This window comes from Harpia harpyja, chromosome 14 (genome assembly GCF_026419915.1).
Source record: "Harpia harpyja isolate bHarHar1 chromosome 14, bHarHar1 primary haplotype, whole genome shotgun sequence".
NCBI lineage: Eukaryota > Metazoa > Chordata > Aves > Accipitriformes > Accipitridae > Harpia > Harpia harpyja.
This window is the reverse complement of record NC_068953.1, coordinates 28,965,636-28,992,489: the sequence shown is the minus strand read 5'-3', so window position 1 is coordinate 28,992,489 and position 26,854 is coordinate 28,965,636. Positions and strand designations below refer to the sequence as shown.

The 26,854-nt window shown below is 37.9% G+C and overlaps 1 protein-coding gene across 6 annotated transcripts; it reads left to right on the top strand.

Annotated features, from left to right (window-relative positions):
- The first annotated feature begins 1,176 nt into the window (after positions 1-1,176).
- AP4E1 (adaptor related protein complex 4 subunit epsilon 1) lies at positions 1,177-26,559 on the top strand. 6 transcript variants are annotated; one of them, XM_052807602.1, is made up of 21 exons: positions 1,177-1,386; positions 1,882-1,953; positions 2,823-2,946; positions 5,038-5,111; positions 6,526-6,647; positions 7,502-7,661; positions 8,212-8,378; positions 8,994-9,067; positions 11,139-11,261; positions 11,351-11,460; positions 11,747-11,890; positions 13,360-13,468; positions 13,609-13,727; positions 14,454-14,753; positions 16,057-16,171; positions 18,259-18,394; positions 19,550-19,805; positions 20,585-21,160; positions 22,630-22,814; positions 23,649-23,806; positions 24,285-26,559. In XM_052807602.1, exons 1-21 carry the CDS (start codon positions 1,225-1,227, stop codon positions 24,443-24,445), a joined length of 3,447 nt encoding a protein of 1,148 aa, XP_052663562.1. In that variant the 5' UTR covers positions 1,177-1,224; the 3' UTR covers positions 24,446-26,559. The 6 variants fall into 6 exon arrangements, with proteins under 6 accessions (XP_052663562.1, XP_052663561.1, XP_052663563.1 ...); XM_052807601.1 differs by having other exon boundaries at positions 1,178-1,386; positions 14,454-14,756; XM_052807603.1 differs by lacking the exon at positions 11,139-11,261 and having other exon boundaries at positions 1,178-1,386; positions 14,454-14,756.
- The last annotated feature ends 295 nt before the right edge of the window (positions 26,560-26,854 follow it).

Sequence of the window (26,854 nt, the reverse complement as noted above, 5' to 3'; positions counted from 1 at the left end):
TATCTGGCACCCTTCTTTCACATGTTCATTTCATTGCTCTGCAGGTGAATGCCCAGTTCCATCCCAGCCACGCAGTGCTGCGGCAGCCATGTACGGAGTAGAAGGCATGTCATGGCGTTTCAGAGCAGAGCCGGGATATGGCCTGTGCCTGACAAAAAAAGGAGGAGCTTTTCCTGTTAATTGAAATCACTTTTCTGGGTACCAAATGACCAAAAGTAACAAGGCTTCTGTTCATTTAGCAACTGCAACTACTCCTGTTCAGCTATGGGGACATAAAACTAACCTTAATTTGACAGGCACAGGGTTACAAAATGGCAAAACCGGTATCTAGAGAGTCAGAAAAAGCTGTCATCTTTAACCTTACAAATTCACACCTTGCTTTTCACGGGCAAGAAAGCCAGTTTCATTCGCAGAGCAGTGAACGCAGAGGTAGTTCCCAGGAGCTACGCGCTGAAAACCTTCCCAAGGGGCCAAACCCCCAGGGGCGCGGGAACCGCCTCAGGAAGAGCTCCTCTGGGAGCCTCTCGGCCAAGACCAACCTCTCGATGTTCCCGCCCACGCTTTAAGAACAGTATTCTTCACAAGCATCTACGAACTATCACACCGCTCTCCTCCGGCACGCGCCATTCAACGTCTTTTGGAACGCTGCCAAAGAAGAGCTCCCGCGGGCGGGAGGCCGCTTAGGCCGCTCCTGCTCCCGCACCCCTTCGCCCGGGCAGCGCTCCCTCAGGGCGGCGTCTGCTCTTATCTCGATGCGATCTGTGACCGGCAGGCCGCGGGCAGCAACCCCTGGAGGCCGGGCAGGGCTTGCCGTCAACCCCCCCGCCGGGCTGACCCGCTCTAAACGCTGTGTTTCGGCTCCACCTTCCGGCTCAGCCGCTGCTATCTCGGGCCCGCTGCCCGCGTTGGGAGGAGGGCAGCGGCGGGCAGGCGAGGCCGGGGACTGAGGGAACGCCTCTCGCACAGCCGCGGCCGCCCCCCAGAGGCTCCTGCCCGCCCCTCACGGCGCGGCGCCATCACGGCGACCCGGCTCCCTCAGGCCGCGGGCCCGCTGGGGGCGGGGCGGAGCGGGGCGGGGCGGGGCGCGGCGCGGCGCTGCAGCGCCCCCTGCCGCCGGGCAGGCAAGGTCCCGGAAGTGCGCGTGAGGGCGGAGAGGGCCGCGGCCCGGCGGGGCCCCTCCCTTCCGGGTGGCGGCGGGGAGAGCGGGCCGCGGCGTGAGCCGCCATGAGCGACGTGGTGGAGCGGACGCTGAGCGTGCTGCCCGGGCTGCTGGGGCAGCACGACCCGGGCGTTGGGCCGGGGGGCGCCGGCGGCCCTGGCAGGGTTTCGGCCACCTCCCGGCTCGGGAGCCTCATCCGGAGCATCACGGCGCTCACCTCCAAGCATGTACGGGCTGCGGGCGGCGCCCCCCCCCGGGGCGGGCCGGGCCGGGGCTCCCGCTCCTCCCGCCGCCTCGAAGCGGGCGGGGGCCGGGCCTTACTTCTCTCCCTTCCCGCCCCCCCCGGCCTCCCCGAGGTGCCGGCGCCGTCCGGTTGGGCGGTGCGGTGCCCTGCGCTGTGGGCCCCGGGCGCGGCGGCGGCGGGGCGCCGGCGTCTCCCCTCAGCCGGTGCCGAGCTCCGGAGCCCGGCGATAAACCTCGTGGCAGCGCGTGTGGACGGAGGGCCGCGTGAGGCTGCTCCGCGGGGGGCATGGCGTGGGAGAGCACGGCCGCAAAGTATCGCCGCCTGTGCTTGAAACCAGCCGGTCCGGTGTCACTGCCGCGGCTGAGGTGTACGCTGGTTTTGAGAAGGCTCTGGAGCTCTGTTAAGTTAAGGTGTCGTCGCTGACTTTTGCTTGCCTCCAAATTCTGTGCGAGATTAAAATTAAGCTTAATTTTTCTAGGAGGAAGAAAAATTAATCCAGCAGGAACTAACCAGTTTGAAAGCAACAGTTTCGGCCCCCACCACAACACTTGTAAGTTCTCTTAGTGGTTACAGGCTGTGGCAACAGCAGACCAAAGGCGAAGAGAAACCGTGTTCTCACTCTTTGCCGGCTGGAGCGTACAGGTTATCTGCATTATAGGTGCTTAATCATCAGCATTACAGGGTACTGATGTCTGTGGTTTTGCAGCACGGTTAAAATAGTGAGGACGCTGTGATTCTGCTTGATGTGAACAAATTGTAATAATATGGCGCCCAGAGACTGTCGTGCTGTAGTTTCTGAAATGACGCGGACAAAAAAGCTAGGTGATGAACTGCTTCTGTCAAATAATGTTCTCTGCAGGCTGACGTTGTTCTTACAATTAATTTGTGCTGTGTAAGAAGCTGTGCTTTGTTGTATGCACTGTTGCTCATGTCTAAGTTGCAGGAGTTGACGTATTCTGGTGTGAGTTAGTTAATGCATGTCTCAGTCCCGTGAATGAGAATTTTTGAAGGGAGAAATAAAGTTTTGCCTCACACATAGTGAAAACCCATCCCAGGTCAGTGTAGCGATTGGTAAAAAATAATTTGTATTAGCAGTGTGATCATCTAATGCTTCAGATAATTTTTTTTTTATGTTAGTCATGATTAATCTACTGTTGATCACATGCTTGCTAATCAAAATAAGCTAACATCTTTAAGGGTAGTATGTGGGGAGTTCTGCTTTTATGGTCAAAAATTCATATTGATTCACAGAAGAGGTTCATAGCAAAGGAAAAATTATGAGTACCCTGATTTTAGAAAACGTGTGTGAATGCACATACGTTTCTATCTGATGAAGTCCTCTACTTCATTAGAGCAGTGAAGAAGAGCATAAAACATGGCTGACTTGGAATTCTCATTAATTTATTTTTGGTATTCCAGAGACTGATGAAAGAATGTATGGTGAGACTCATCTATTGTGAAATGCTAGGGTACGAGTCTTCCTTTGGATATATCCATGCAATCAAGCTTGCCCAGCAAGGAAATCTGTTGGAGAAAAGAGTTGGTATGTGCATGGAACTGTAGCCTTAATAATATTCTCAAACTGTATTTTTAAAGTTTCTTAGGATTTATAATTCATGTAAAAATACTTAAAATGTTCTTCTACTTTCTTGTTCTTGTTTCCTAGTATCTCACTCCTCTAGTTTATGAGCTGCTCTGTATGTGCTTGTGGCACAGAAGGCAGGGGAAATTATTTTAAATCATCAGCTGTCCTTTCATTGCTTTGAATTGTGGCACCAATAACCAAGTAATTTACAAGAAATTTTGTTAAAAAACACATCAAGCTGAAAAGGAGTTTCTGTCAGGATCTGGTTTCTTTTTCAAGTACTCTAGTACAAGATTAGACAACCATGTTAATGTCAGACATTTGTCAGACAAATATTTTCTGTTTTGGTGCTTGTAGGATTTTTTTAGTTTAGAAACAGTTGTAGGAAATGAGGCAAATAGGGAGATCCTTATAGCACAGGTGCAGAAGTTCCTGAGGAGATCTGAAAGGCTGGTCCAGATTTCTTTGAAATTTCATGCCGTTGTGATTTCCTTGCCTGCCAGTTTGAAGCAGCTGTCGGCCTGTCTTGTCTGGAGAATTTTCTTGCAGTTGCAGATTCAACTGCTTAGTGAAGACATTTCTTCCTGTTTGTGGAGAAAATGGTTTAACTCCAAGCAATGCTATGTCCGCATTCACAGAAGGAAGGCAATGTCTTGTGGGATATGCTTGTTTGATATCCTTTGTTTGAACACTTAAGTATTGGAGTTTCTGAGAGAATGCGTTACAAGTGATGATTTAAAGTTGCTTTATCCCTGAGTAATGAAAGCCACTGCACAGGTGCTCTGGTAGGGATTAAGAAAATCTATCTTCACCAAACCTGGGAGGGCAGGTGGTAAACTGTTTTGAAGAAAACTTTGTGACCTCTGTAAGTGTCAAGAACCAATGTGTCTTGATATTGATCAGTTTGAGACCTTTCCCTACTAGGGCTCTTTTTGAGAAGGCTTTGGTGAAGCAGTGCTTTTTTTTTTTTTTTTTTTTTTTTTAAAATGTAGGTGGCTTAAAGTTCTCTGGACACAAAGCGCCCTTAAGCTTTGATTTGCTAAAAGGATGTTATCAAGAGTATGTGTGTGGGTTTTGTGGGTTTTTTTTTGTTGTTGTTCTGCAGTTATATGTGATATATGAGAACAACCTTGTCTGTTCTTGGTGCAATATACTAAAGTTTGTATTAAGGAATTGTCAATTGATCCAATCAAGATATGTTACTCTTTCACCAAATGTGAGCCTCAGTGAATGAGAGCGAACTACATTTTTGCAGGTGTGCTAACCTGATCAAACCCATAGTTTCAGAAGCAGATAAATCAATCTGATAGCCGAGACAATACAGTTATTTGTATCTAAGTTGTTCATTTTGATCCTTAAGCTCTGAATGAGCCAAGACCTTTTTTAAGATCCATCTCTGTAATACAAATATTGTCATGAGTTGTGGCACACCCTCCCCACCCCCCCACTTTAAGTCTCTTAGTTTAAAAGGAAGGGAGGTCTTGAAGAAAAAGGTTTCTGGCAGGCTTCTTTTCTGGGGTTCTGGAATTGTTTCTTCCTTGTTAAGAAATAACAAGGGAGTTTTTGGCATAGGGTGGTGAATTTACTCTTCTGTCTTCCGAGTTGAACATAAAATTTATTTGAAATGGAACTTTATTTTTTTAAAAAAGAGAAACAGATATAAGAAAGTGCATTTGTATTTTGTAGTCTAGAAGTAATATACTTTTCTCCCTGCAGAGAAGATACTAGTTTTCCAGGAAGTGATTTCTCATGGTGCTCTTGGCTGCTCTTTAGCTATAACAGTATTGTAATGTCTCTTATTTCTCACAGCTTATGAATTCTTAGCCGTTATTTGTTGAGCTTTACTGCAACTTAAATATAACTGGTTTGCCTGGAAATAAAAGAAAATCTTGATATTTAAAACATGAGCAACTGTCATCCAACAGTGAGGTTTTTTGTTGTTTTTTTGTAATTGTTTGAATTAACTCTTCTTGTATTACAGTCTTAAGTTTTCTGTCTTGGAGTTGCTTATCGCTTGAAAGTAGTAATGGAGGCTGCTTTCTTTTATAGGTTATTTGGCAGTTTCTTTATTTCTACATGAAAATCATGAACTGCTACTTCTACTTGTGAACACAGTTGTGAAGGTACAGTGTTTTTGGAGGTCTGGAGGTAAACTAAACTTGGACCAATTCTTCCCATTTTGTGTCGCACAACATCTAAGCTATGTAGTCATTAGTTCTGTCTTGCTCTCTTAAAGTTGCTGTTTTTCTGGTTAGCAATCAAAATTTGAAATGGCTTTCCCTGGCTTTTTAATTTAATCTTGGCAATCCTACTGTTGAAGCCATATTTTAAAATTTTTTCAAAGGAGATATACCATAAAATTTCCTTTATAAAATGTACCAGTTATATACATTCTCAACTCCAGGAGCAGCCATGCATGCATATTATCAATGTAAACTTTTGCTTTTAGCTGACAGCAGGTATCTGTTGGCTTCTTTGAGTTCTTCTGGTAATTTTGATAGAAAATGGAAATATGCTTTGGAGTGACTCTGCAAATCTATTACCTAATAATATTTCATAGGTGTCATCTTCTGTATTACTGCCTCTTACATGGAGGAATTGTGACTTACTATAACTTTCTGCATAATGATTATTTTTATATTACAGTAGGCCAAAGTCACCTAAATTATAGACTGAAAGTGATGCTTATTTTGTTGTTGTGATTGAAAACTGTTTTATGATCTTTAAAAGTCTGACTTGAAACTAGTGAGGTTATAGAAAGAAGTGAAAAATGAGAGTCCACAAAGAACTAAACCAAAATGAGGACTAAAACTTATCTGGGGCAAATGGCCAGAGCAAGTGATGATGTCAGCTGGAAATCTTACATGTTTCATTTGTTCTTCTATTTTATGAATTCATCCATCCTTTTTTCATTTAAGGTTACAGTGAGCTATATCTACTCTTTTTAACTGTATTTGGGACAGACTGTGAATTTTTATTGTTTCTTTTGTAGAACATTATGTGTAATTCGCATTCGCTTCTTAGGGAGTAGGTAATGTCTTATTTTAGTGTACAAATATGTAATTGGCAGTATTATTGAGCTTGCTCTTTTTTCTTTTTTTTTAATTCTTTGGGCTAGATCAAAGGCACTAGAGAATACTGTTGAATTCCATGAGAAGTGACTCATCCCACTGGTCCAACTGGGGACTCAGCATAGTTTTGCAATCATCAAACTCTTTCAGTAAACAAACATTGATTGTAGCTCTATGTGTTAATCTCGCATACGTTTAAAATACAAATGTAGTTCTATAACATGAGTGTGAGGAGCTGCTTGTTCCTTCTTCCTGTGTAAGAGAAGAAAAGAACCCGATTAGCTCAGTGAGAGCTGACACTTCTCAAACACAAGCAGAAAACAGGATGGCTGGCAGCAGGATGCTTGCTGTAGGTGGGCTGTGTAGGTGGGCTAGATCCAGCCTGCTTGTGAAAGATTTAGGGTATGTCTGTGCAGAATTTAAAATTCTAAATAAAAAATAACTTTTATTTCAATGATTGTAACAGGACTTACAGAGCACTAATCTAGTAGAGGTGTGCATGGCATTAACCATTGTCAGCCAGATCTTTCCACGGGAGATGATTCCAGCTGTTCTTCCCCTAATAGAAGACAAGCTCCAGCATTCTAAGTACGTATTCGTTTACAGAATTTCAAGTGGCCTTGTATGGTTGAATGACATAATTTTGTAGGTAGTTTTAGTAAACTGGTGTTTTTTCTCTGAATTGGTCTTTCTAATCATTACCTTCAGAAATTGTTCCTCTCCTAGTTTTTCTCTTGGATTCTTGTCTGATTTATTTTCAGTCTTGACTGAGTATTGGATAGGTATTAACCAGTTTTGATAGGTAAATGTAATTGAATTTATCTGCTGGAGTCCTTTTAATAAATACGTGGATGAAGAATTGTTTGTAGAGTAGGTGGAGAAACAGATTAGGATCCTTGAAGTACTTCACTGATACTTTTTTTTTTAATAAAGCTCTCTATAGAAACTTTGTTGATAAAAGTGTATCTGCAGATATCAATACCCTTGAGTTGTTTGATTCTTAATTTATAATATCCCATACACAGAGGATAACATTATAAGTGTTGTGTAGATTACAAAGTGAACTGCAGAATGAACTGACTCAGTAACTTCTAGACAGGTATTTTTTGGAGCTGCACATGTGACCACAATAGATTAGCAGTGGCCAATTTCATTGTGTATTTGGTGGCCATTCTTTTGACTCATCAATCTGACATCAAGCCCTACTACGCTTTTAAGTTTGCTTTGTCACTCCCTCATTTATATGGTATTTCCAAAGTCATTTGTTATCAAATATGTAAAACATGGGTTCACATCTCTCTCCAAATCATGGTGTTCTGATGGCTGGCCACATAATTTCACGTTGCTGTAGAAATAAAAAGTGCAAGTTGTTTTGTTAAGTCAAGTACTTAAAATACACAAGCAGCTTCATTTTGTTTTGTGTAAATCTCATTTCTCTTCAGGGAAATCATCCGAAGAAAAGCTGTTCAAGCTTTATATAAATTCTATCTCATTGCTCCTAATCAAGTTCAGCATATTCATGATAAGTTCCGGAAAGCCTTATGTGACAGGGATGCTGGAGTCATGGCAGCTTCTTTGCATATTTATCTTCAAATGATTAAGGTAGGCAAAGAATTAGAAGCACAACTGAACTTAGGAGGTGTTTATATATATATATATATGTATGTATATATATATTTTTTAATTTTAAATACACAGTGTATTGTACAGAAGTTTTGCAGAAAAAACTTACTTGTAATTGTTAGAAAGGTTAATTTATGTCATCATGGATATCTGTATTATGTTTGTGCTAACTCTCCATTTAGATTGACAGATCCATTTTTTGCATGATCTGAATGCTCAGCATCATTGGCATAGTTAGCTAGAGGATCTAACTTCTATCGTGTGTTAAAGTGTTTGCTGAAATTTGCTTGTAAATTTTTTTTTTTACTGTTGCCTTCAAGTTACATTCACTCCCTTTGCAAATGTGCAAGAAAATAGCATGGGTTTAAAGTGAAGAGCTTACAGGTGTTGTGGGGTGAGAGCACAAGTTTGATTTAAAGAAATGAAACTGTTAGTGTAGATATTTTGATCTTACTCAAGTTGTGGATTATTTTTACTTCTGAGGTGCTGTATTGAAATATTTGAATTGTATTTCTTTTTGATTATGTAGGAAAACTCATCTGGATACAAGGACTTGACTGGGAGTTTTGTAACCATCCTAAAGCAGGTAGTGGGAGGGAAGCTCCCTATTGACTTCAACTATCACAGTGTGCCAGCACCATGGTTACAAATTCAGCTTTTAAGAATATTGGGGCTGTTAGGAAAAGATGATCCAAGGTAACCAGATCTTTCTCTGTAATTAATATTTTGAAGGTACAAAAAATACAGTCATGACCTGTATGTCATAGACAACTTATTGTTTTGGTTTTTTTTTATATGAGGATTTCAGTGTTGAACTTCGTATACATTTGTTATTAACCAATACAGTGAGTAGATACTCTTTAAACTGCAAGATTAGTTTCTTAGCTTCTGGATTGGCTAAACAATTGATTATTGTGGAAATACATTGAAATATATTTTTGCTGGGACTTCTGTTACTAGGTTACCAAACAACTGTGTGAAAATCCAGAGTAAAGATATTTCAAAAAGTGGTGTCATTTTGTGAGGAGCTAGTTGTCTGTGATCCTTTTCCTGTTGATGTTTTATTTTTTATACAAGCAGCAAGTGAAGTGTTTTTATTCTTGTGATATGGTAAATGTTTCTTTCGAAAGCTGCAGACATCTTGTTGGATGCCATTTAGAAACATGTTATAGAGCTCTTCCATGTTAAAGTGAATCTGTGGATATGAATGATTTGTTACAGATTTCAATACTAGTGTTTGAGTTGTTTGGCAAAATAAGACTACATGCTTGTTAGTGCTGCAAATAATTTTAAATTATTCTTGTTAAACAGGACAAGTGAATTGATGTATGATGTTCTAGATGAATCTTTAAGAAGAGCAGAGATAAATCATAATATTACATATGGTGGGTGAGGTTATTTTATGTAATTATCTGTAATTGGAAAGAATGAAAATGTGAGTAGTTGACTGTGCTAAAATACTTATGCAGTACTTTTGGAAAATCTAATTATATTCTTAATAAACAACAACTGTGTTCTTAAGTGTCCAACTAGTAAATTGTAAAACAAGTGATACATTGCTGTACAGCGCAGTTTTTTATTATTGAAGTAAAACATTTTTATTTATTGGGAATTCATCTTGATTCAAAAGCCTCTATCCTGCTTGCATTGTCCTTGCCCTTAAATACAGAAAGTCACCTTCATGAAAGCTCTTACTGAACATTGCTTAAGTGGAAATAAACAATAAAAGAAAAATCCTAATGATACAGCTCTGTTTATTAGAAATGCTTAGATCTTCTTTTCACTGCCCTGAGAAAGGCAATAAAAAGTGTGCAAGAGTGGCAGCATCAGTTCTTTACAGCTGTGTAGGACTTCTCCTCTAGCCACAGTTAATAAAAATTACAACTCTAGTGTTCAGTGATAGTGATGCCTGTGAAAAGATGTTTTTGGCACACATGTCAAGTTAAAATTTCTAGAGCATGGTAGAAGGCTATGTTAATTTCATTACATTCTTAGTAGAGAAAGCTGTATTTGTTGCTAGAACAAAGCAAAAGGAATAATTGCACTGTTAAGTTTTTTCTAATAAAAAGTTGAGCAATTTATTTGGATTTTTCTTTGCCTTCCCCTTCCCCAGGTCTTAATACCTCCCCAAACACCCAAATCTGATGTTCTAGAAACCCTATATTAAGATCTGTTTCACTATTAAAAAAACCTACACGCCCCCCCCCCCCCCCGATTATTTTATTGTTAAAGTATAAGTCCCATAGATGTTGCCAAAGTAACTACGCTAATGGAATGGAAAGAATATTGAGGCTTTTTTAAAACAACACTGGGGGAAAAAAGAAAAGGAACACAGCCCAAAGCTCTAGATGTCTAATGCCTAGTTGATAAGTATTTTGTAAAGCATTGTGTAAGCTTCACTTGCACTCAAAAGAAGAGCTTTGGTGAAGTATTCTCTTTTAGCAAATAATACATGAGGAAGCATCTGCCAGATGTTTAGTGTATTTGGTTTATTGCTTCTATTCTTTTAGGCAAGAACATAGAAGATACTGGGAGGTGGGTTGCCTTATAACACAGACAATTTGCACTTGCTAAGAGTTAAACATTCAATTTGTTTTAAGCACTTAAAATACTGCCCACTTTGGCACCTTATGATTTATAGAAGGACATAGAATTTAGGTGTGTAGTTTACATTCACATATGATAAGCTTTTCCTAAAATTTTAGTTGATGATACCAGACAAAAGTAAAACGTAATTCGGAGTAATTGCTCTCTTACATAAAGTCCTTGGTTATTGCATGTTTCTTGCTTCTTGTAGTGGTAGTCTTTCTCAGATTTAGTTTTGTAGTGCTTAAGAAGAGTAGGTGGTTGTCTATTGGATGGTTTGGTTAGGGACTGAATTACAAGAACAGCTGAAAACTACATCATGATTTTAAATGCCAGTTAACTCGGTCTGAATCTTTGCCCGAATTGCTGCCACAAAGGATTAATTACTTTTTGTCTCTTCAGTTTACTTCTAGCTTTTTCTCAAACAACTATACAAAGGGGTTTTTTGTTTTTTTTTAATAAGAATGTTCTTGGGATGATTTAGCTGCTGGTAGTACCTAAGAAATATTAATTACTGAAAAATATTTTGTCTGAAATCCTTTATAGTTGCACATTGGCTTTGTAAAGATCATCCTAGTCCCGTCCCTTGAGCAACTATAGGAGACTTCAAGGTTGGAAGAACTATAAAGACAAAGTTGTATGCACAATGGCAAAGGCTAATAAAAAATATGTACATGCTAAAGGAGATAGTCTTTCATCCTGTTTTTACTTATGTCAGTAGGTACTCTGCAGTTGGATCCAGTGGGGGTGGGACAGCACTGCAGTTTCTTGATGCAGTCAGTGAGCTTGTTTGCTTGTTAAAAATTTTTGCATTATAGAATTATTTAATACACATTAATTATGTCTTTTTTTTTTCTACCCCCCCTGTAGCCATCTTGTTTGAATGTGTCCAAACAATTTATACAATTTATCCCAAATCTGAACTACTTGAAAAGGCTGCCAAGTGCATTGGAAAATTTGTTTTGTCACCCAAAATTAATTTGAAATACTTAGGTAAGGATGCCTGATTTCATTAAGATGTTTTTAATTTGGTCATAGTAGTATACATTCTCTTATATCACTTCCAATCACTTATATTCTAGGTTTAAAGGCTCTGACCTATGTTATCCAGCAGGATCCTAATCTGGCACTTCAGCACCAGATGACAATAATTGAATGTCTGGACCATCCAGATCCCATTATTAAAAGGGAGGTCAGTTAATTTTTAAACATCAAAAATTAAGTTAATTTTTAAGATGGGTGGTAGGTTTTCTGAACTTAGTAGTGTAAAAAGCATATTATGTCTCGGTTATTGTGAGAGCAGTTGCAAACAACACTAATGTGACAAGCTGTGTAGATAAGCGGTGTATTTCATTTAAGACTTGCCAAATAAAGACAGTTGCTCAATTTGGCATCATACCAAAGTGTTTCTGTTTGCCTGCTTCCTTTTTTTGAGTCATCAGAGCCAATTAAATATATTTTTTTGCTTTCTCTTTCAGACTTTGGAGCTTCTTTATAGAATTACAAATGGACAGAATGTAATTGTCATAGTTCAGAAGATGCTTGACTACTTAAAAGAAAGCAAAGAAGAATATGCTATCATCAACTTGGTTGGCAAAATAGCAGAACTAGCTGAGAAATATCCTTTTATTTTTCTGAACTAGCTGAGAAATATCCTTTTATTTTTCTGAACTAGCTGAGAAATATCCTTTTATTTTTTGAAACTTTGGAGTCAGAGCTCAGGCAAATGTAGCATTTGTACCTTTCAAAGCATCTTTCATGATCTTTTGAAGTAGGAAGTGTTACAGCTGTGCTTTCTACTCTTTCAAATGCAAAAAAAAAAATATGCAAAAGAAAATGCATACAAAAATGACCACAGTGTTTCTTGTATTTCACTGAGAGAAAGTAATGGCACTCAAAATACTTTATTTTGGTTTTGGAGTTTAACATTAAAAGCTTGTGATTTTAAATTAAAACTTTGAAGTCTTACACCACTGTATGGAGAGAGATGCTGCAGTGCTACATTGAGTGCTGTTCTGTAATTGTGGGAGTGATCTTCCTATCAGAGAACTCTTCATTGGTATATGGATTTTAAGAATAACACACTCATAGAAATAAAGAAAAGATTCTTTAACTATGCCAAAAAATGGAAGTGATGATTAGGGATTTGGCATATGGTGGATATTCCTGTTCGAGTTGTCACTGCCTGATTTTCTGTGTGTATTGTCTGATAATTTGAGTTGTAAGCTCTTTATAACAGAGAGCTACTTTACTATCCTACCTGTACACTGCTTGGCACAGAGTAGTGTACAAAAAAAAGGTGTGTTGTCATGCAGTATGCAAAAATAAGACAATAATATTCATGTTTCTGTACTGTTGAAAAATTCCATTCAGTAAGTGTGCATTTTCAGGATTTATTTGAGGGAAGGCAGAAGCTAACTTCTGAAGTCAGCAAAGGCTGATCAAATTTTAAATGTATAAAAAAAGCAATTTTGCTTTCTGTGGAGTACTTCAAAATGTTTGTTATTTTTCAGTAAATTAACAGTAAATTTCAGTAAAATAACAAAACACTCCTGAAAAGAACAGCTAGTCTATCATTGATCAAGTGATTCTGGGTAAATGAACTCAAAAGATTATGCTGGAAAGCTAGCACAGAACAAGTGTGAACTTAAAATACAGCAGGACAGGTTTCCAGAGCCAAATGCTTGTGTGAACATGTCTGTTCCTACTATATGAAGTCTACTTAAACTCTTATTTTTCACTCTTAACATTTATTCATGCACAACTTAAGATGTATTGATTGACAAGCCAGCAAATTGCATGTAATGGATAGCTGTTAAGTTCATGTGCAGGCTTTTTCAACAGGGCAGTAACTTAAGACTTCTCTACCTGACCACCAGTTTTCATGAAGTTTACAGGAAACACTTTATAAAAGATACAGGAATATTTCCTCTTCAGTTAGATTGAGCTGATATTTGACCATCAGGCCCCCAACTTACTGGGGAGAGCAAGATGGGTAGCTTATTTGTGGAAAATTTGTTTCCTTAGGAAGCACACAGAAAAAGAAAAAGTTACGCCTTAGCACTTAATTCCTTAATGTCTGGACACATATGCCCCTGACAATGAGTGGTTCATCCAAACAATGAATGCCGTGTTTTCAGTTGGAGGTGATGTCGTGCATCCTGATATCCCAAACAACTTTCTGAGGCTGTTGGCTGAAGGTGAGTAACTCCCTGAATGCTCTGAAGAATTAGATGTGTTCCTTAATCATCTGGCTTTTTTTCTTAAAACGCACTTTGAAATATTTGCTGGGAGATGTTATTTGCGTTTCAGGCAAAGTATGGTATTGTTTTCTGTCTAGGATTTGATGACAGAAAAGAAGATGATCAGCTACGGATGTATGCAGTACAGTCTTATTTAGCATTACTTGAAGAGGAAGATGCATTGTATCCACAGAAATTCCTTCAAGTTATGAGTTGGGTAAGGTAGACACACGGTCAAAATTGAATACACAGATACGAGGAAACTGTCAAAGGTGGTCATGTTTTTTAACTGTTTTATTTTTAGTCATGAATATTCTATTTTTACATGAAGCCAAGATAATATGCTGAAATCTATTTGTAGTGGCCTCTCTTGGTGCCTGAGGACTTCTTAGCTTCTCATAGTTTGTGGAAAAGCTGACTTGCTCCCTTTAAGGCAGGTGATGATTGGAATGACTTAGTAGCCACATGAATCTGACTGCATGCTGAGAGCTTTTCTGTCTTCATCAGAATTAGGCCAGATGTGGTTGTGAATTGCATTTTTAGCCTTGCAGGTGACTGCTCAAGTGCTATGCTAGTATTGTCTGGTACTTGGGTAAGCTTCAGCTTCCACCCAAGGAAGAGGCTGTGGTATGAGCACATCGTGTTTTGTAAGGGCCTAATTACTACGTTTAGCTTTCTTTTGAAGACAGCTGTTTGTTTTTTTTTTTTTTTTTTTTAAGAAGCTAAAAGTTGGAGTCTGCTGAGGTAAACGCAAAGATGGTTTCAAGCCTTTGGCGTTTAAAAGACAAAATGGTAAAGAATTATTTTAGAACATGTTTAAATAAGTTTCTTGAATGTGAGGTGGATTTTATTGTGTTGTTATTTAGTACTACATTCTAATTTCAAAACTGAACGTACTGCTCTGTGTGACTACATGCATAGTTTGTCTGCTCTTTGTGAATAGGTGTTGGGTGAATATTCCAGCCTTGTTACAGATGTTCATCCAGAAGTTATTTTGACAAAGCTACACAGCCTGCTGAAGAAGACTGTTATTACTTCTGAAACTAAAATGTGGATAATGGCTGCAGTCACCAAGATAGCATCACATACCTCCTGTTCGAAAATAGTTGACAAACTAATCCAGGAATTCAGCAACTCCCTAGATACCTGCATGAGACAATATGCCTTTGAATTGAAGCATTTGTGTGAAGACAAAGCACTGATGAGAAACTTGCTTCCATTCGATGGTAGTTGCAATGACATGGTGGTAAGACATCTGTAATGTGTGTTCTTCATGAACCTCTTTGTAGTTTGAAAGGGTTGAATATTTTGGTAAAAAAGTGTTTTCAGAATGAATAATACTGGTGCCAGTCTTTAGTCTGCTTAAAGTGAGTTTTCAGAAACATACTTTTTCAGGCATATGTGATGAATCGTAATGTTCTGTACTGAAAGATAAAGAACCATGGTGTTTAGTTATGTCCTGGTTTCAGCTGGGATAGAGTTAACTGTCTTCCTAGTAGCTGGTACAGTGCTATGTTTTGAGTTCTGTATGAGACGAATGTTGATAACACACTGATGTTTTCAGTTGTTGCTCAGTAGTGTTTAGACTAAAGTCAAGGATTTTTCAGCTTCTCATGCCCAGCCAGTGAGAAAGCTGGAGGGGCACAAGAAGTTGGCACAGGACACAGCCAGGGCAGCTGACCCAAACTGGCCAACGGTGTATTCCATACCATGTGACGTCCCATCCAGTATAGGAACTGGGAAGTGGGGGCGGGGAATCGCTGCTCAGGGACTGGCTGGGTGTCGGTTGGCAGTTGGTGAGCAATTGCACTGCGCATCATTTGTACATTCCAATCCTTTTATTATTGTTGTTGTCATTTTATTAGTGTTATCATTATTAGTTTCTTCTTTTCTGTTCTATTAAACCGTTCTTATCTCAACCCACGGGTTTTGCTTCTTTTCCCCATTTTCTCCCCCATCCCACTGGGTGGGGGGGGAGTGAGTGAGCAGCTGCGTGGTGTTTAGTTGCTGGCTGGGGTTAAACCACGACAAGTTAGTAAGCTGGAGTAGCTTTTAACAAAATTATGATTTCATACACTGATTTATTTTTTTGGTTTTTTTTTCAAAAGACAAGTTAGGCCTGCTTTAGTGCTATGGTACTGCTTTTTTATTCAAAGGGTTTGCCTGCTGTTTACAAACTACTGATCTTTACACTGAAATGTCCATAATAAATGATGGAAAATAGTATTGATATTGCTAAGGTTTTTGAATTCAGTATTTTCATATAACGTTAGGATCAACTATTTTGTGAAAACTTCACTCTGCTTTTTTTTTTTTCTTTCTTGTTTAGAGAAAAAAAATCAATAGTGGAGGAGTTAAGTTATAAACCTCTAGCTCAAAGTCCATTTCAACATACTTGCTTAATTTCTGTTAATACAGCAGCTTTGCTAGTAGATGTGAGACAGAAGATCCTGATTCGCTGATGAGACACAATATTCTTTGGTAACATCAGGCTCATGTATAGAAAATATTTTTATTGCTTTCTCACTTTTCTTAATTCTGTGTAGGTAGATGCTTCCTTATCTTTTCTGGATGGATTTGTGGCTGAGGGACTTGGTCGTGGTGCAGCACCGTATAAGCCTCATCACCAGAGACAAGAGGAGAAACTTTCTCAGGAAAAAGGTGACTGTTAGTTTACTGCATTTATTAAATAGCTGGTACATTACCTGATAAGTAGTAATAAAAAAAATCTAAGTGTACAGTTAATATTATTTCTTAAAGTAATGTTATCTTAATCTTAATACGTCTCTTGTCTGTAGACTTGGCTAAGTTCAACTTAGATTTTAGTTCCATATCTGTCTAGCTGGTATATGTAACTGTTCATTTATCATAGGTTGCTGTTCTGCAGATGAGAATGTTTCACTACAATCTCTGCTGCTCTATGGGATTTGAAATTTATGGGGATTATGAAAGTGAAAGCGAAGGGTTCCTAACTTTACTATACTGAGCACTTAGTCTTGACTGTGGAATTATAATTTGCAATAATAACTGTTGTGAACTTATTTTATGACACAAATCTTAGGTTTCTTACCTAGTGTAGGTACAGATAAGACAGCAGTATGTACTTTTATTTATTAAAAAATACCCCAAAACTTTAGCTATAATGCATTTTTAATTTTTTTTTTGCCATAGAAATACTCGTTTATTATAGGCAGTCACATAAGGATTTCTTTTAGATGCTTCTGAAGGATTCTCTTTGAGGTTGGAAAGCTTTTCTAAAGCATTCTTCAGCTTTACTGTTGAGGAATTAGAAAAATTAGTCTTGTACACTGCATTATCTACAATTAAATTCTTATTTTTAAAAGACGATTTTGACTGTGCAGGTTAATGCATACAATAAATAATATTGTCCATTTGCTTGCGTGTGTAGCTTGTCAGAATTTAACACTTTTCTGAGATAATTATAAATTGAGTATTACAGCTACAGCCTCCACTTTAAGCCTGCTAGAAAATTCAAAATTTTGGTGGAGAAATTAACAAGGTCAAATATGTTCAAACTGAATATTCTGTACTGTTTTTTCCATGCATGTAAAGCCTGTTGAGGGATACAATCTACTGTATGTCAGATTGAGCTCCTAATAGTGCTTCATACTGAGGTGTTGAGAATGAAATTAGTGGTCTGTACTGCTGAAGAACATCCATTTAGCACTCTGGTGTTTGCAGTGTTCTTACAATTTTGCAGGAAAGCCATTGTAGGAACCGAATTATGAATTGCTGTTTTTTTCTTAGTTAATCACAAGTACTGATTAGCATCTTCCACTGGCTCATAAATGTTCTAGGAGGTAAGATACAGGTGAGGTAGAATATTCAGAAATATTCTAGAAAGGGAGTCCACTGAGTTTACTGAAATTCTTTGTTTATAGATGACTAAATTTACAGGTTGGTAGAGTTTGAATATCTTTGTGGATGCTGTTTATCACAAAGCCCCTTGGATCTCTGTTCCTTCTTGCTTCTTTATGGGACAGGACACTTCCTTAGCACTGCCTCCTCCTTTATCAGGAGACCTCTCATCCCAGATGCCCAACAGCTTTGCCCTGCTCCTTCATTTTGCTGGGAAGAAGAAAGTGTAAGGCTGAGGTGGAAATGAGGGAAAGGGACTGTACCCCTTGATAGTTCCAGGGCTGCAAAGGAGAGTGCGCTCTGCTTCGCATGTAACAATGACTGTTCATGTTATAGTCCAAAACAATTTTTAGAAGCCATTCAAACTACATTTCGATTCGTAAAGCATAGTTAAGGTGGCTGGTTCTGAATCCTGATTTGCAAGTCTTAATGAAAGTGATTTATCACCCAAGGTGTCAATTATGTTTGCAAAGCAGGCAGTGATATATGGACGTAATGCTGTGGACTCAAAATGTTATTTAGGGTCATGAACAAATGGAAAAGCTCACTTATTTAGATCCAATATAGTACTTCTGTCTACAAATACTAAGCATTGGCAGATGTTTTAGTGATATGCTGTAAAGTCACTATTTCTGTTTAATTTCAGTATTTAAAACCAAATACCAAATGAATACGTGTTTTAGATAAATCCTCAGTGTGTCTAAAAAAAAAACTATTTGAGAACAGAAACATCCATTTTTAATGAGAATAGGATCCTGAATGGGAAACCTGAGAAGGGCAGCAGTACAGCATATATCTTTTCAGAAAACGGATTTCTTTCTTACCTCTTTATGCCTCATTGTAATTTTAAGATTCTGTCTGTCTTGCAGCTCTGAATTTTGAACCTTATGGATTGTCATTTGTTTCAAGTGTGTCCTCATCTGGCGTCACCGGCAGACAGTCCCCCACTGGTTTATCTTTTGGTTCTGATACATCTGGTAATAGTGCTGAGACAGGGCATAAAGAGTGAGTTAATTTGTGTTTGAAATGAAGTACATTTAAGCTTCTGTTCTTGTTAGTATCACGTGTCTTTGTTTTTTCATTATGTGGAACTAAAAAGAGTACAGTTGAACTTGGAAACCTCTATCATGTCAGAAGAAATTCAGATGACATTTTCTTTGAAATAACTAGAAAAAAAGCTAAGGCAGTTAGACTGTTCTTCCACTTTCTTCACAAACTACAAATCAAGTTATAGTTAATGCAGTAAAATTGGTACAGGATTACCTGATGATTACATGATTTAAGTATTTTTTTCTCTGGCTTCTTTCTTTTCCTTACAGGCTACGCTTACTTTTTATGGGCTTACAATAACGTACCTTTTAAGGAAACTTTTTTTTAGATAAAAGTGAGGCTAAGATTCACAGTGTAAGATACTCCTGAAATTTAAAACACTACAAATAAGTTCAATATCCATAGTTTCATACAAATAACTTCATTTATACTCTGGTAAATTAGTATGCAGGAAATGTTGGAAGCTTTTTCAGATTCTTTAACCAGTTTGTGTAAGAAATTTGAGTGAGGCTTTTAGGTGTAGGACTTGCAGCATTTAGCCTGTGTCTGTTCAATCAACTTCTGCTAGAGTTCAGGCTGTCTGAGAACATGAATGCTTTTCATAAGAAATAAAAATGCTTTCTAGGTCTATTCTAATTTTCAGTCTCTTACATTAACTTAAATTATTTTTTAAGGAATCAGCTATAGTACTATTTAAATATACTTAGAGATTCCCAGAACCTTTCTCCCAGGGAGAAAGATAGATACCATGTTGCTTGTATTCACTTAAAAAAAGTATTCAAATACATTATAAATGTAATCTGAAACTCTGGATGGAGTTGGCAAACACAGTCTACTACTGGCTGCAAGTGTCTAATGCTGACTTAGTATAGGTCTATACTTAGGACTACATAGCCTAGTCCAAGTTTGCATTTGCAGGGTGTTTTAAAAGTAATGAATGACATTGCTAACATAGAACTTCATGCAGATGCAAAAGTGTTCATTTATATTCTACTACTCACTGTGTATATCAAAGTACCAAAGTTGTGAATGGTGTTTAGAGTGTTGTCATGTTTTTATGAATGTGATGTTCATATGGTTGATACTGCTTTGTTTTGTTTGCCTTTTTAGGACAAATACTCTGAAACTTGAGGGAGTACGCAGGCTATGGGGAAAAGAAGGCTATCTTCCAAAGAAAGAAAATAAAGTAGGGAAGGAAAATGAGCCACAAACTGTTTCTTGTGGCAGCTTATTAGCAGGACAGGTGGGTGATCCTCCTGCATTGCGGTCTGATCAAGTTGCCAGCCTCTCTGAGGAAGACAAAGAGAAGCAGCAGTTAGCATCAACTTTGTTTATTGGGCTAGGATCAAATGCTGGTGTAAGTCTGGTAAGTGGTTCTTTTGAGACTTAGCAGTTTAAACTTTATATATTGCCTTATTTACAAGTACAGATATTTATATGCAAATGGAGATCAAATTAGTGTTGTGGTAAAATGAGGGAAAAAACACCGAGTCATTGAAAAACTATTGAAAGTTACTTTTGTAGTGTGATAATTTGTTAAGAACCTGAAATGGATTGGGTATTACTTGATGAAACAACCTCTGGAGCAGATCTGATTCAGTAACTAGAACTTCCTGTTTACATGTTGCACTTCAAGTTTTAGTCTCAGTTTTCCCTAACAACTGTTCCTTGACCCAACTTTCCAGAGCTGTTGGCATTCATTTGGCAGTAAGGCTAGAGTTTGACGCCTTGTGTCAAGACCATTTTTTATTTATGTATGCTAATATACAGAACATTAAAGAATTCACTGTTATGTAATCTTTTTAAGACTGGCATTATTATATTAACCAGCTCAAATCTTGGCATTTATCACTGGTTTAACCAGAAAATGTTTACCTGTGCTTGCTTTTTAATAGCTTTCAGTTTATGTTTTAGAGAAGCTGGAGTCATTCTTGCATTATAGGCTAATCCGATACCCTGTGAGAAATATAACAAAAGCCCGTTACTGGATTCATTCAAATGTTTGGAATCTATTTGTGTTTGTCATCTGAATTGATTCCTTGCTTATTATTTGTCCTTGCTCACTACGTTTCATGCTGTTAACAGTAACACAGCTGGTTGCTAGGAACTTCCCCACCCCCCTTTTTTTTTCTTTTTCCTTTTCAGATGGGGAAAGCAGACACAGCTACTCAGAAGTTCAAAAGAAAATCAAAGATAAATGAAACTCAAAGTAGTGAGGAGGCATCAGACTTCCAAAATAGTGCTGCTTCAGATTTTGGTCCCTTACTTGATACGGTACCTATTAACATGGAAGACTGTGAGGCAAATATATGCACAAGGTTAAGGAAAGCCTCCCTGTGTTCTTCAGATATTGTAGAAGATAATTTGGCATTTGAAACACCTCAGTCCCTAAAAAAGTCTGGGCTGGACGACAGACTTCCGGATAGTAGGCTGTCACAGTCGTCTTTGTTTGCTGACAGTAATATTGAAATTTTTCAGCCTTCTCGAAATGCTCAATGTGAAAGTGCCAGTAAAACACCGTTGGTCCCTTGCTTATCAGAAGAGCTAGAAGAGCTCACTCACTCTGAAGTAGTGGAACTTTGTCAGAGTGATGCCTTAGCTCTGTATTTATGTAAGGTGTGGACAGATGACTCTCTGTTGCTCATTGTCTTTGTTTCAAATAAAACCACTTCTGCACTTAATGCTGTGAACTTAGTGTTTGAAGAAGCAGAACATTTTCAGGTAAGAAACTTTGTTTCCATTATATTTCAAATTCACTTGGAACTTCTTGCTTTTCGCTTGCATTTAAGTGTGCAGTATTTGGTTTAATGTAATAGCCATGCCTGTTTCCCCAAGCGTTTCCTTAAAACCTGTGGTAAGGCTATTACACACATCCTGAAGGGTAGTGAAAGAAATCTTGATACTAAACTTGGTGTCATTTGGTATAAAAGTTAGCATCTCACTTTTTTAATTCACCTTGATTTAATTTCCTACTGCTTGCCTCTGTATAACAAATATATATGATTTTTCAATTCTGAATTCAGCTTCTGCCTGGTGTTTAAGACTGAATGCAAACCTAACCAGTCATACTCAGAATGGTATGACTTGAGTTGCCAAAGAAATCACTGTGTAACTTGTTTTGTCTGGATGTGACTATTGGGCTTGTGCATTTGTTCGTATTTATCTGATAGGCAGATGTGATGCAGTTTCTTCCTGCACATAAAATTTCTGTAAGCTTGCTTCAAGTTTTGGTGTTTTGTTGTTTGGGGTTTTTTTTCCCAAAGACATCAGTCATATTTCATTCTTGTTCTCATGCATTCAGTTGATGGTGGAGAGGAGTTGGGCAGGTTTTTTTTTGACATCGGCTACATGTGGGATTTAACTATGGTTGGTAAAAGCATGTGATAAACTTGATTGAAACTTCATTTAAGTAATTGGAAAGCTATTTAGGAATTGCCTATCGGCATGACTATCCACAGATTTTGCTGAAAGAAGCACAGAATTGTGAAACCTTGGAGACGCTTAGCAAGTGGTAACTGCATAAAGAGAATTAAGCAGAATGTTTCTTTTAGAATTGACTTAATCAAGGAACTGCTAATTGGTTATGAAGTCTCCTTCCTTCCCATTTCTGGCTTGAATCAAACCTGTCATGGCATTGATAGAAAGTGGGCATCTCATGTTTATTTTTTTTCTTGTAATTCACATAAGTTTCCACACAGGCCACTACCACAGATAGAATCTGTGTTACTAGTTTGTTTGGAGAGGCCAGGAACTGCTGAGTAATTTTGAAATTATGCTTGTTAGTAGAGGTGATTTCTCAACTTCTTGCTTTTAGTGTATAGCCTGGGGTATGTTGCAGTGTTGCTTGCTCTTGTATATTACTTTATTTTGGGACTGAACTACTGAATTCAGGTTCTTGGTCCTCAGTTCTTGGCCTCTCTGAGCAATTATTCGGGGCGGGAGGGAAAGCCAACTGGCAGAAAGAGATCAATTTCTTTCATGTTCTCATTGTCATAGAACTTTTGTAATGTTAATGATTGATTTATCCTTGATGAGAGCTGAGAAATGGTAGCTCTGTTCACTTGCTAAACAGTCCAAGAAAAATCAATTGAAATAAAAGGCACTTACATAATTATATACCTGTATCTTAGCCACTTACACAACTTGACAGCAAGACTTATATTCTATATTCCTTTTAAAAAATTATATAGATTTTGGAGAGTACCACCTACCAGTTTCCTGTAATTGAAGCTCAAAATGTGGAACGTTGCCAGAAACGTGTGTGGATGGACAAAATCTGTACACAGGGAATTCTTTCTGGCTCTGTTAATTACCAGTCAGAGATGGAAACTTGCCTTGAATTTGCAATAACTTTATCATTGGTGGACTTCATCAGGTAAATAAAATAAGCTGTAGTTTTTAAAACCACGTGTACTCAAATAAGTATTAAACAAGGGCAGGATGATTTGGGTATTGATTATGAAAATTAAGGCTTCATCTGGAGCAGCTAAATTTAATCTAATTGAGATGACTGTTAAAGATAGTAAATGGTTATTTTTACACTTAGAAAAAAGTGGCAAAGTACCAGGAAGAAGTACAAACAGTGAGAATATTGACAGTAGCTGCAGGTTAGAATAGTCTTGAACTACAGAATGCGTTTTTGAGGAGGCTAACAGAACTGAGTGAACAGAAGGGCTTGCTGTTTTAAAACATGGTGTAATATAAACATGTCAAACTGAAATAAGTGATTTGAGTACAGAGACCCATACATTATATGAAAAGGATGACAACTTTTGCAGGGGAAGAAGAAAGCTTATTCTTTTTATTTTTGAACACTGCATTTATTTTAGCAGTAGAAAAAGCAAGTGTTCTTTTTCCAGTAGACTTTTGTGTTTTATAGTGAAATCCACCTTGTTTTCCATAATAAAGTCTACCTCTCATTGAACTTGTTCCATGTCTTTCAATGGGCAGATATCTCAAGGCCATTCACTTTGGTCTTCTATTTACATAGAATAATGTATTTTTCTTAAATTTAGAAATCTAAAACAAGGAATAGAAACTTTTTTTAAATGTTAAGCTGGGAAGAGGAGGGGTTTGTTTAAACTAATCTGTATTTGCTCGTTGCTCACTCTGTTGTCCGTTTGCTTCCAGATAGGATTTTTTGGGAGACCAAATATATTCTGAATAATGTATCTTATTTTGCTAAGATGTGTGGTGCACTTACTTTTAGGCCAATGGAAATGACTACAGAAGACTTTGGGAAGCTGTGGTTGTCCCTTTCCAATGATGTGAAACAGAATATAAAAATGTCATCTTCTCAAGATTCCCTTTCAGCAGCTCTGAGTACACTGCAACAGAAGCTGAAGCTCCATATAGTTGACATCATAGGTGAGTGAAAGTATACTGTAAGGTTGCTTACAACCTATAATTTGTCCCAGGAAAATAAGTGCATGGAAGCAGGTATCTTACAGTTTCAGGCAGGGAATGTTTAGGAGCATAATAAACACAGGAGCGTTGTCCTATGGACTTTATTTGCCTTACTCAGGGGTCTATGTGAAGATTGATGTAAAGGTACAAGTGTACAGCAAACAGTAGATTTTACAAGGGAGCAAACTGTTGCACTGTAAAGAGTTTTGGACAGGACAAAGAAAGGGAATGAAGCTGTATGACAAATATGAAGCTGTGATTGCATGCAGGAGGCATGATTTTTGTTGACATGTTAGAGGAGCAGGGGTAAGAGTAGAAGAAAACAACAGAAATGAAGTTTGAGAGAAGGATAGATTTTTTTGTGACCCATACTGTAACTATTGTTACTTGGTAATTGTTCTTTTTTTTTTTTTTTTTTTGTGGCCTCTGTTGTTTTAAGGTAACGAGGGAATACTGGCATGCCAGCTACTTCCATCTGTGCCCTGTCTGCTGCACTGTCGTACTCACTCAGGGATGCTGGCTTTGTGGTTCAGATCGCCTTGTTCTGCCCTTCCAGATGGTTTGCTTTATCAGTGTCAAAAGGTGATGGAGGAAGCATAGTAACAGCAGTGCCTGCCTTAATCTGCGTGGTGTGTGAAAAGCAAATCAAAGATTTTTACAGTTGCACAGATAATTACCAAAGCTAAATTAAGATACTGTTTCTCAAAAGTATTAAAAGTTTTCTTCCAGCTGGCATATGTCATGTGGACTTGTGGGGGAAGAATGGTAACCTAAATTATGCCTGCAAAAACATGCTCAGGACTGTACAGTGACTAACAAGTAATCCATTAAAGTATTGTTACCTGTTTAAGTGAAATGTATATTTCCTAATTTTGTTGTAAATGACTGAAAGTATTTATTTTTATTATGCAGCTTTTATAGATGCCAACAATTATTCTTCATAGCAACTACTTAAATATGATTTTAAAGAAAACATATCTCCATTGTGATGTCAGACTTGATCAGTTATCAGGACCATCTAATTTTATTTTGATAATTTTTCTAAAGCTATTTTTAAGTATTGCTGGCAACAAGACCTGTATTGGTGGTTGTATAAAGTAACTTATGTGGCAAAGAATGCATGTTTTGAAAACAGTTAAAAGATTTTTAGTGAGCAACGCCCTTCCCGTGATCTTTGATATTTACCATTTAAGTGGTAACATCTAAATAGGTTTTTGATAGGAGGCAGGCATGCAAAATCATATGGAAGCACCTGCTGGGGAATGATCTAAGGCCCTGCAGATTAGTTCCTGTCTGCAGGTCTTCCTGCCTCATGTTTCAGTCACGTTCCCTTTCCTTAGGGGTCTGTGACAGTCACTGAATTTTTGTGCATGTCCAAAGATAGGTTTCATGTGGATCAAGTCTGGCTGAGCTGAAGGTAGTTGGCTGTGGACGTGTCCACTAGCCAACTACCATCTAGTCAACATGTTCATTGCTCTCCAGTCAATCCTATAAATTTAATCTGGCCAATACCTCTGTTCATGAAAATTCACATGGAGGAAACTTTCATTTATTTTTACTTCTAATTATTTATAGCCTCAGTATGACTCTTCAAACCTTTGACTTGCGCAGATGGGGCTGTATTGTGTGTCTGTGGCTAGAAACTGCAGTAAGGCATAAGAGATCTGAATCAGAGCAGGATACATGATAAATGTGTCTGTCTAGATTGTCTCCTTTTCTTCCTGAAATAACTTCACAGTCTTGAAAATCCAGCAATCTTAATTTATTTAGATGCTAAATGAAAACTTTAATACTGTTTAATATTATTTATAACTGGTCATGTTTTTTATTTAAAAACATCAAAGATTGTATGCATGGTTCAGACATGGTATAAATGGATTCTACAGTGGAATTCTCTCCTTTGTGTTTAATGTTAACAAGGAAATTTTTTGTTATATTTCAGCGTTATTGATTCTCACCTGATAAGCACTGGTTGTAAAGGAAAATAAAGTATTCTGTTACTTTGCTAATGTTTTGGTAAATGTTCATGAAATCACCATAAGAATGTTAATGTGCTGATAGGTTTTTTTTCTTTTTTCTTTTTTTTCCTCTTTTTTTTTTTTAAGTTAAGCCACTTGTGTTATCACAAGTATAATCACATAAGCAAAGCTCCTTTTTTTGTTGCTGTTTCAGTACCCTCTTACTGAGGAATTTAAAGTGCACTGAACCTGTAAATATACTTAATGTTCTGCATACTTTAATGTTTACTTGGCACTTCAAGACAGTTTATATAAATGAAGACTGATTTATAGTGGAATAATTTCCAGCAAACTATTTCCCTGCTGGTAAATCAGAGTTGTGTTAGGCAATTGGACTTTTGTAATCATATGAACTATAATAGAAGTATCTGTTTGTGGCCTATGCGTTTAAACCATTTCAGCAATGAGATGTTCAATGTCCTAGTGTTTAAAAACAACAGCAAAAGACAATAATGCCTTCTATTGTTCATGTAATGTTCTTTATAACCATTTTCACTGTATGAATAGTGTATGTTAAGCTGTCAATACGCAGATTCAAAACGCTTTACGGTAACATCACATAAAGGAGTTTGCAGGGAATTGTACCTGTGTCAGTCTTTATTTTTAGGTTGCCCAGTCAATATTTTTCTTAATCTACCACCATCTTTGCATTTCTTGTAGTTCAATAAAATTCAGTTTAATTTAAAAAAAAAAAAAGCTTGGTACTTGTTAAACATTCTTTGCTACCACATGTAGCAGTGTTTCTGTGCATTAGGAACTGGGTTCTATTTTAATTGTTTCTCTTTGCATCTGAACAGTGATGAAGAATCTAACATTGCAGAAGTCTTGACTCCATTGGTGATTTAAATGTCCTGCATCTTGGAGGTATAAAAAGAGTGAAAGAGTACACTTTAGATCTTTTGAACAGCATTCTGTGTGCCAGCTCACATTATCTGATAATCTTTTTGGAATACTGCCAGATTGGGGGATTTGTTTTTAGGCATCACAAGAG

Coding starts and splice junctions, on each gene's coding strand:
- AP4E1 (XM_052807601.1), top strand. CDS start 1,225: ATGAGCGACGTGGTGGAGCGGACGCTGAGCGTGCTGCCCGGGCTGCTG. Junction 11,461..11,746: donor ATCCCATTATTAAAAGGGAG/GTCAGTTAATTT, acceptor TTTCTCTTTCAG/ACTTTGGAGCTTCTTTATAG. Junction 21,161..22,629: donor AAGAAGCAGAACATTTTCAG/GTAAGAAACTTT, acceptor AAAATTATATAG/ATTTTGGAGAGTACCACCTA.